Below are 10,296 nucleotides of genomic sequence, written 5' to 3' on the forward strand. Positions count from 1 at the left end.
GTCTTAAGGCATGGTGTGCCTGCACATAGCAAGAGATTATTTTCAGACAGCCTCGAGTTAGCTAAGAACTTACAGCCTAAAAAGGTCAGACATAAATAAATGTATGCCTTATCCCGCGCCATGCCACCCAGCAGGCTCAGAAACGCACCCACCAATTAGCCACAGATGGTTGCGCCAGCTTTAATATGCTAACGTTATTATTATTATTTCACGTTTACGCTTTTGACCTAAGACTGCAATGAAGCTTGTAAAGAAAACAAAATGTGGTGGCCCCTGTATTTGACTCATATCTCTCAACTCGGCTTCCTTGTTAAAGTTGTTACATTGTATGGAAAGGTTATTTTCCACAGATATATTCTGCCAGGATTCAATCTACTGTCACAATTTGTGTTGGTTATCTAGGCCATGGTGCTCCCAGGAAGAAGAAGAAGAGAAAAGATTCTGTGACGGCAGATGAAAAAAATTTATGCAGGGTGAAAACAATAAAAAGAATAACAACTATTCAACCCCAACCCGCCAGTGACGCTTTAGCAGGGAATTGGAGCACTGCCTTCATTACATACATATTGATCACTGTAAACAAAGATCTGCGAGTATTGATTCAATTCCGGAAAGAAAAATAAGAGTATGAAGGCAATGGAGTGATGGCATGAGCAAAGTGCATATAGTTAAATAAAAGGGGACGCGAGATGTCATTTGAGGAGGAGGAGGAGGACTGGCCATGGGGTTGTTTTACTCTTCACGTCCTACAATGACAGAGAATATGTAAAACGCAACAGGGCCCACACTATTAAAAAAAGGAAGAAGCCTCCCGGTGGTTCCCGTTGCACTTTATATTTCTTATATGTGCACACAAATTTGAATACAAATTACAAAAAACATTCATGTTTGACAACAGAATTATTCCGTGTCTGAAAATGTATTAATAAAATCCTCTCAACCTTACACTAGGGCTGAATGATATCTTGTTTATTGTATTGATACCTTATGAACATTCAAGATGTTATCACAAATTCACCATTATCAATTATATACACTTTCCCAATACACCACCAAACATCATTTCACGCTTACCATGGATCGACAGCTAAAGCCAACCAATGACAAATATCCAAGGTAGGCTGCCCTAGCACATACACATTGCGGACATTATAAAAAGAAAACTGGGGAATCTGCACATTCACCAGATTTAATGAGAAAATGTTAAATCCTCCTTCATTATTTGGAGGAATTTTGTGGTGAAGTGAATCGAAACCAATGTGAGGTGTTGTGCAGGTGGTGCTTGGTGAAAATCTTTCCTTAGCTATGCAACATGGCAAGAAAATACTTGTAATTGCAGACCACCAACTCCGCCTCAGAGTGAATTTTAAATACAATTAGGCGACATTGTAGTTTGTGAGAGGTCAACAAGCTCGTGTTACAGCCCGGTTAAGATGTATATTGAGATGTGAAATGTTGTCTATAACATTCAACCGTGCCTAACATGCAAAGATTACAACACGGGTGTTCATTTAGGATTTTTAACGATTACTGTAGATGACAATCCCCAGCAACATTTTTGTGACATCTCAGTGACCTTGTTCAACATTCCCAATTCTCTTAAAGATCAAGACCGGGTTTTTCGGGGGGGGATTATGTGACACATTGTGCAAGAAACTTGAGAAAACTGGCTGAATCGCTGTGGTTTGAAGTTTAGTCTCGCAGGTCTGTACTTACAGACATGTGTTTATCTTACTTCCCTTTCATTGGTATATTGTGGGCAGCACGGTGCACATAGTGGTTTGCACATCTGCCTCCTGGCCGAGAGGTTCTGGGTTTGAATCTCGTTACAGATCCTCTTGTGTGGTGTTAGTATTTCCTACACAGGCTTTCTGCCACATTCCAAAATATGCAAGGCTTCCCTAAAGTCTCTAAAATTGTCTATAGGTGTGAATGTTAATGTGAATAATGCTGTCGTTACAGCATGTGTCCTGTGATCATCTCTCACCCAGTCAGCTAGGATATTCTGCAGCTCACTGTGACCCTGAACAGGATAAGTGCGATAGAAAAAGGATTGAATGGATGATTTGCACACTGTGCTGAAGACATTTTCCTGTTTTACAATAAATGGGAAATGGGAAGGTTGATTGGCAGTCCCTAAAAAGCTATTCACATTTGTCGATCATCTGCTGCTGTTACACATCATTAAATGAGATGTCAAATGTGTCAAACCTCAAAGTGTGGACGCCACTTGTGGACATGCAAAAATCTGTCACACCGCTCTGACCATGTAGCATCAAGCCATGCCCGCCGCCCATGTGTCTGACCTTGTTTGTGCGCTAGTCCGTTCATTTGGACCTGACCAAGATTGCACGACTGTCACGTGCAGGCTGTGAGCAGGAAAAAGGGCTCGAGTAGCTCGATGGGTACTTGGCCCAGTTTACAGTGCAGGGTCGAGCGGGGTCATGTCTCACCAAACACGGGGGCCCCTTAAAACACATCTAAGTGGCCACAGCTGTACACGTGGCCATCAGAATTAACATGGCGCAGAGGACAGGAACAACACAAAAGTGGGCCCAGTCGATGCAAAATTAAGGATTTTGTGGGGCGACATTTTAGTTTATTTAAATGGTTTGCCACGCGTTAACAATGCAAAGACAAGCAATTTTACTTAATGATAGATTATCAGAAAATTCTTGATCTATTTCACGCTAGCACATGTACAATGTTGTCTCTATTTCTGACACTAATGATTCCAATTATTTCATTAACCTGGTCAGATGTAAAAACCTCTCCTCCAGTTCCTGACACCTCTACAATGAAAGCCTTTGCAGAGATGCAAAATCAGGCAATAAACATACTGCGTTTCCACTAGGGGCGGGAAACTTTGAATGTCTCGCGATTCGATTCCGATTTTTGGGCCTGCGATTCGATTCCGATTTTTGGGCCTGCGATTCGATTCAGAATCTATTTTTGATTAAGAACGATTTTTTTATTCAAAATTATTTGATTGACAATGATTTTTGCTTCAATCTATAGATGTGCAAGGAATTGTAATGATCTACTCCAGTCTGACTCGCTAATGACAATTAGCGCGCTACTCGTGGCACTTTTATAACTCAAAAGAACGGCTCCACGGTGAAAGAAAAAAAACTGATTAGAATAACTTGATCATGATTTTTCCTTCTACTCTCTAATGTGGTTACAACTTAACAGTGTATTAGACCACGTGGAACCACACTGCCCCTCAGTGGCCAAACCGGGTACATGAACAGCGCTATAAATAAAGGCACAAACAAAGGCAAGACAGTATAAAATGATTTAAATAAAATCAATTTTGGGACATTTAAAATCGATTCTGAATCGTACTAAATGAGAATCGTGATTCCTATGAGAAACGATTTTTGGACACACCCCTAGTTTCCACCACAAAAGCTTGTGTAAGTAAAGACAGCATAATGTACGAATTGATGCAAGGGAAGTGTTTAAAGCACAAATTAAGGCTTTTGGCCTTTTCATTAACCCAGTTTTTAGAGCGGGAAACCTCTGCTGAATAATGCTCCGACTGACACACTTTCTCTGGTTTTAAGGCCCCATCTGGATAAAAACAGCACAATGCACATCAGCTCTTGCAAGACACCAGAATTCCACTGAGGCGCAAAACCACCCGCTGCCACGACCCACCTGAAATTGAATGCCTTTTTGTTAAACACCTTGCTTAATCAGGCAACTACAAGATAAGCTATCTTTGTCTGTATAAGGCTTTTAATAAATAACTTGCTTTTGGTTCTACTCTCTTCACTTATCAGGCCAGAGCAAACATTCTATCCTTTAAAAAGAAAGGTCATAAAGACAGAGAGCTTGTCATGGTTTTGCATCGGCTAACAATGAGTACTACCTCCTTTTATCGGACTGGATAGTAGTTCTCAAAAAAGAATAATTGTCCTTCCTGGCTTTTTCTTTGCGCCCCTCTGCCAACTAACTATGAAAAAAAATATTTTTTTATTGAAAATCAATGTAGCCTCACTTGTCCGGCTGATGGTTAAAGTCTAGAGGACGCCCCCAAGGAATGTGATTAAATCTTACAATCAACTGTGCTGGCTGGCCAGCCACCGTTTGCCAACATCAAATCCACAGGAAGTCTTCAATTTAGTGCATACAATGTGCGCTGTTTGCAAGTGAACTCGCACCATTTCCACCTTTTTACACACCTCCGGCTGTGTATTGCCTTCATCTGCCACAAAAGGACAGACTGCAATTAGACGGGACAAATATGCTTAACGGTTTACCTTAGCTTTGTAGTTTGCATGTGTTAGACAATGCAATATGAGCAACAGAGTAATGTTACTGAAACTTAACACAGATGATCCCATTTCAAATTGGTTTAATTGGTTTAAAATAGCTAAACAGAACTGTTGAAAAAAAGACGAGTACTGGGGGTCTGTGTGTCCTGAATGGAGAGCCCTGGCATGCCTAATACAAATGCCTCTTAATAGGTTTTATTCATCAATGAAGCCTTTTCAGGTGAAAATTGACCAAGCTAATGAAATGCGAGGGCACATGACAAGCATTAGCCTGCTACACTGTGGTCAAAAACAATATCCAAAACAGCATGGTCAGGGCAAAATTGAAAAACTTGAGCAAACTCTTCACACCGCAGGGGCTTTTTGTCTCTGGCAAAACACGGCAGGAGCCTTCCACTGGAGATTGCACTTTCATTAACATCATCCTACGCTGCTGAGCTGCTAGGCTGCATTACAATGACACAGGAGTGCCCCTCTCTGTCAAGGAAATCTCCATCCAGTACAACAAGCCGCTGGGGAGAGGGGACGGCACGGCAGAACAAAAAAAACTGAGGGTGGGGGGTGGATCTAAAATAAAAGGAACCTGATTACCCACGGTCACGGCTCATCCACAAGCCGGCAGAGGGAAATCCATCACCTGCAGGATCAAACGGAAACTTGTGCACGAGGTAAAGCTCAGTGAAAGCAGCAACCAACCACCCGTCCAAGCACTTTTTCTCCCATCTTGTCATTTCTGCCTCCCATCCACCCCCCTCTGAGTCACACCAACAGCGGTGTGCAACTTTTAGGCACGCACTGTGAAATCCAACACAAGCGAGAATGTTTTCTGGCCCAAATGACCTCAAGGCTGTAACCTCGCTAATGGCACACTGGTGTTATATTCCACTTTTATTACTGCCTGTAAGACCAATGTGTAGCCGCATCCTTGTTAGCCAGTAATAGCAGCAATGGTCATGCCGTTTTTGGAGTTCAATACGCAACTGCAGACAAAGATGGAAACATTTTCAAAGATCTTGATGTGAATGTGTGTAATTTGAACTACCAGCCTTTTGTCATTTTAAAGTGCAACTTAAAAAAAATCTTTACAATTAGGTTCTATGCGATCCCCACTAGTCTAAACACAATATTCTGATTAATATTGCTTTTGTGGTATATGAATTAAAAGGGAAGTCAACCCCCCCAAAAAATTCTTACCAATAATATGTTATATTTAACCTCACTAGTCTAAACATGACATTCTGATTAGTATTACATTTGTGGAATATGAGTTAAGCAGCAAAATCCAGCCATTTTTATCCATCTCAGGGGGCGGCCAATCACAGCTCAGCTTCAGAAAACAGGTGAGCTGTGATTGGTCGTTGCCTGAGAAACATTGATGTCATCTTCAGTTGACTGCTCGTGCCAAAATGGCCGCCCCCATGGGGTGGGGGAAAACCGGCTGAATTTTGCTTCATAACTCGTATTCCACAAATGTAATATTAATCAGAATGTCATGTTTAGACTCGTGAGGTCACATATAACATTGTCAAGAAATGGTTAAGGATGACTTCCACTTTAAATTCATGTATAAATTTTATGCTTAATGATGTTTCCAGGCGAAAACAGATATACATGTAATTCAACAAAAGATGCCTCTGCCAAATCTAATATTCTAGTCTAAGGAGCTGAGCGTTAAAAGACAAAGGGGGGCTTTCAAGGCAGCACATATCGTCCACTTCTTAAAAAATAGCAATGGCTTCGTTCTCTTGAAAACTCCCTTTTACTGTATTCCTTGTAATATTAATCCATCTTATTTTTCCATTACCACCTTTTAAATCACAATACAATAACTGTATCATCATAAACGTATTTCTGGCAAGATAATGCATTTATTCTTGAAACCTTACAACACGCATGACTCATTTCTTTGCACTGATGTCCTAGTGCTACACAGCAAACGTTTAGCCACATTAATTGCTTGATTAAAGTTGCATAGGTATCGAAATGTGTGCAATGGATTTTCGTTATCTGCCCTGCAGGGACCCCCAGTGAAAGATGCAAATTGCAGAGGGTGTTAGCCACAATGTATGCTTTCACTTTTGACTAACAAGCTGCACTCTGTATGTACACAGGCCTCTGCTCACAACGAAAAAAGGGGAACATGTAAGCAAATGGGGCGATATAAATGCGAACCACATGTGAGCTGGTTTATGAGGCAAACAACATGGTTCGTAGCTACCACTAATTTTCAAATATGTTGAGCTTGTTCTGCTCAGGAATACTTTGAAACACAACAGAGGAGCATAGCGATACACCGACATTGGGGGTGGGGTGGGGTGGGGGGATGGAATCAACACTCACCAGTGAAAAGGGGCTGTCCCGTCTCGATGATATCTGGCAAGCCGACCTTGTATACGTCTTCAGAGAAGCCAGGCCTGCATGGTGGGATGACCCCGCATTCTGCTGCAATCTGTGGTGGAAAGGAAGAAGGTGAGGGGGTGTGACAATGACTTATAAATCAATCCGCAAAAATGCACCCCGTGGCCTCTTGAAACCTCTTGCTCACGTTTCTGAATCCCCCGCCGCCCCCCGTCCCCCATCGCCACCTCTCTCAGTTGTACAAAAGCATCTGTTGTTTTTATAGCAGGCACTGCAATTAGGATAATGAGGCCAAAAGGGTTAAGCATTAGCCAAAAAGCATGGCTGGGCAAGAACAAGCTCCATTTGTCCCAGTGGAGGGGCCTAGGCACAGGCTGGTGTTACTGCCAAGCCTCTGTGTCGGCCTTTCTGATCCACACTAACTGTGTACTTTTCAAGAACAGGAACACGGCCACGGAACATACATGCCAACAATCCGCTATTGTTACCATATAAAGGGGCGAACACCCAAGAAGCAAAAAAATAAAAATAAAGATTTAACGATGACCAATTGCGGATTTACTGGAATTCGGATGCCCCCCACACATGACTCATTGCAATAAAACAGAAGACTTATCTTCTCAAAAATGTTAAGGAGTACTGGCCTGACCACTTCCCAGAATTGGCAAGAAATTCATCACAAAAGGGTGTGAAGCAATTCTTAAAAATAGTCTACTACTCCCTAAACATTGCCTAAGCCTTGATTCTGTTTCTCATCCACCAGATTTGACCCCGTTTCTCATAGCATGAACTCTGGAAAGAATGTAAAACGAGAGAGGGTCCCCTGCCTGAAAAAAAAAAAGACCATTGTGGGTATTTGTGCTGCTGCCTAATCAGAGGAATTTAAATTGAACATGCTTGGGAAAGGGGGGAGCGGAGCTGAGATACTAACGGACAAGGGTGGGCAACCCTTTTCTTATCAGGGATGCTGTTTATTACATTAAATGAGCCTATTTGTGGGTTACATGCATTAGAATTGAAGAACTGCGGACCATGTGAAATGCTTTCACTGGGACACATACGGACCATGAGCCATAGGTTGCCCTCCGCGGCAGCATTATCTTTTTTTTTTTTAACTAGTAATTTACAACTATTCCAGCTTGAAACCCTGTAGTATTACTGCTTTGTGCTTAATATTGTCCCCCTGCGGTGTGTGCACTCATTTTGCCCTTAAGCCTCATAAGCCTCAACCCTGTTGCGTGTAGTGGGGTAGCATGGACCACAGTTGAATGCTTTTGTGTGTCTGTGTGAGTACGCTGCTAGTTCAAACATACTGTATATTTTTTATTGTTGTATGGTACTTATTCAACAATAACAACCAAAAGAAAAACGCTGATGAGAAGGTCTTAATGATGCAATCAACTCCCCCCCACAGTCCCTGAGAGGCACGGACGTTCATATTAAACTTAAGCGCTCTCAAACTAGGTTAACCATGTATAACGTCTCAACTTACAAAGGCGAATTCAACGCTACACATTCTACCTTGTAAATGCAAATCATGTTACGGGAGAGGTTTTAAGATTGTTCTTAGTTTAAACACACAAGAGGACGAATCTAGTAAGCTAGCACCAACAGCACGCTCCGCTCAAACAATCGCCCCTCGTGTCTTATTAAATAGCGTTGCTTATTAAAAACAATAAAGAAAAGGGAGTTGCTTTCTCGTGAGATAAAGTAGCGGCATCGCGTTTTAAACAGCCCGCAGCACACAATAAGACAAACGTGTCCCGCTCGGTGGCCGGAGATTACCTACCTGCAGTACTGCCAAGAGCGTCAGCAGAAGCAGCCCGCCGCTGCCCTCCCGTCGTCGGTACATTTTTGTCGGGTTAAATCCTCTTCCGAAGAACAACCACAATCCCACACGTTGGTCAAAAATGAAAATGGGGAGTGGGGGAATACGATTCCTCTTTCTCTTTTTCGAGACGAAAAGCTGGGTCGCGTCTTCGCCTCCTCCGTGGAGTGTATCCGGGAGAAGCACTGGCTGGTACTGAGGCTGCTCGAACTCTCCTCCTCTCCTCCTCCTCCTCTCTGCTTTGCTTCCTTCACTCCAACGCAATACAAAAGACGAGCCACTGGTCCACTCCGCTCTAAAAAGGGACTCTCACTGTCTCTCCCTGCTGGTCACACGTCTCTAGACGAAGCGCGAGCTTCCCCGACAAAATAACACCACCCACTAAACGGGTGGGAGGTGGGGGGTGAATCGCTGTACACCTCTTTTAAGTTAAAAAAAAAAGTCCTTGATGAACAAAGAGGCTCTTCAAAGAATTAAAGAATGTACCAAAAATGAGTGATGACGTCAAAAGACTAAACTGTCCAATCAGATTACTCCGCTGTAACGATACTGTTATTTTACTAACCAATAGGGGGCGAGCTAGTCAATATCGTCTGACAACTAAAAAAAATTTAAAGTTTTTTTTTTTAGTTTCAAAACAAACTTGATAAACAGCTTAAGTTTAAAAAAAGAATAATTTGATTTGGTTATTTAGAAACAAAATAATAACATTGTTTTTTTTATTAGTGTCTGAAAATAAAAATTATAGTTTTCAAAATCACTATTTTTGCCATTTAAAAAAATATTTAAAAAAATTTTTTTTAAACTAAACTAAACAAAAGAATCATATCTTTTTTTAAACATTAATTTGGTCATTTAAAAACTAAAACAAAAATAATAATAATACCTTTTTAAATTACCCAAATTTTGAAAGTTGAGTAAACAAATCTTGGTTAAGAACAAAACAAAACATGTACAGTTTGTTATTGCCTTTGCCAAATAAAAACAAAAACATTGAAAGAATCTGAATAGAACTCCAGTTTGCAAGATGGTGGTCTTGTGGTTAGCATGCTAACCAACTATTTCCTTTAAAATTTATATTATCACCATGACCATTATTATTTATCAAGTCAACCATTTTCTATACTGCTTAGCCTCACTAGGGTCACAGTGGGCTGGAGCCTATCCCATCTGAATTTGAACAAGAAGTGGATAGCTAATTGGATAAATGGATTGATGGGGTGTGCAGGCAGGATGGCAATAGGTCAGCTACGTAAACAGTGTGACATCACAACAGTGCGTCACAGTGTTACCAGCCAACGGCCTAACAAAAAAAAGGAATGTGACACAGTATACAATGGACAACAATGGAGGACATTTTGTGGTCTTTCATCTTGAGGTGTGGCTGTTTTTTTTTTTTAAACAAGAACGGTACCTTTTGTGCTTTTAGCAAGCCGCTCCTTTTATTGGAAGTGACTGAAAGACATATTTATTAGTTATCTTTGGTAGAGGTGGGGGATCAAGTGTTTCAATCTCCTTCTCATATTGTGAATTCATCCTCTGTAATAATGTGGATAACTGAGTAAAAGTGTTGCTACTTTAAGCAATGTTTAGCGCCGTTTCTGGATTGTACTTCTTGTATTGGTTCACATTGCTGCTTGACTTGAAAATAGGATCACACTTGTATGACATTTTATAAAGTTAAAAGAGACTACACTCATACCGATAATCACACCAATTTTTTTTTAATGTATTCTTGTCCAAAGAAGGCTCAAAGTTGGATGTTTCTGAAAGCTTATTAAGTGAGGTGTTCAAAGGCAAAAGGCCAACAAATAATTTTTAGACAAA

General features: G+C 41.2%; 1 protein-coding gene across 1 annotated transcript in view; it reads right to left on the minus strand.

The window, feature by feature from the left end:
• cdh2 (cadherin 2, type 1, N-cadherin (neuronal)) overlaps nucleotides 1-8,901 on the minus strand; it is a 66,813-nt gene extending 57,912 nt beyond the window's left edge. Inside the window, exons 1-2 of the mRNA XM_086081251.1 lie at nucleotides 8,431-8,901; nucleotides 6,624-6,732 (exon numbers count right to left, since the gene is read on the minus strand). Of these exons, the coding sequence (XP_085937377.1) occupies nucleotides 6,624-6,732; nucleotides 8,431-8,493 (172 nt within the window). The 5' untranslated portion in view covers nucleotides 8,494-8,901. The remainder of the gene's footprint in view (nucleotides 1-6,623; nucleotides 6,733-8,430) is intronic.
• Nucleotides 8,902-10,296: the final 1,395 nt, after the last annotated feature.

The sequence above is a fragment of the Leptonotus elevatus genome, chromosome 1, assembly GCF_054856555.1.
Source record: "Leptonotus elevatus isolate MCC_2025b chromosome 1, RoL_Lele_1.0, whole genome shotgun sequence".
Classification (NCBI taxonomy): Eukaryota; Metazoa; Chordata; class Actinopteri; order Syngnathiformes; family Syngnathidae; genus Leptonotus; species Leptonotus elevatus.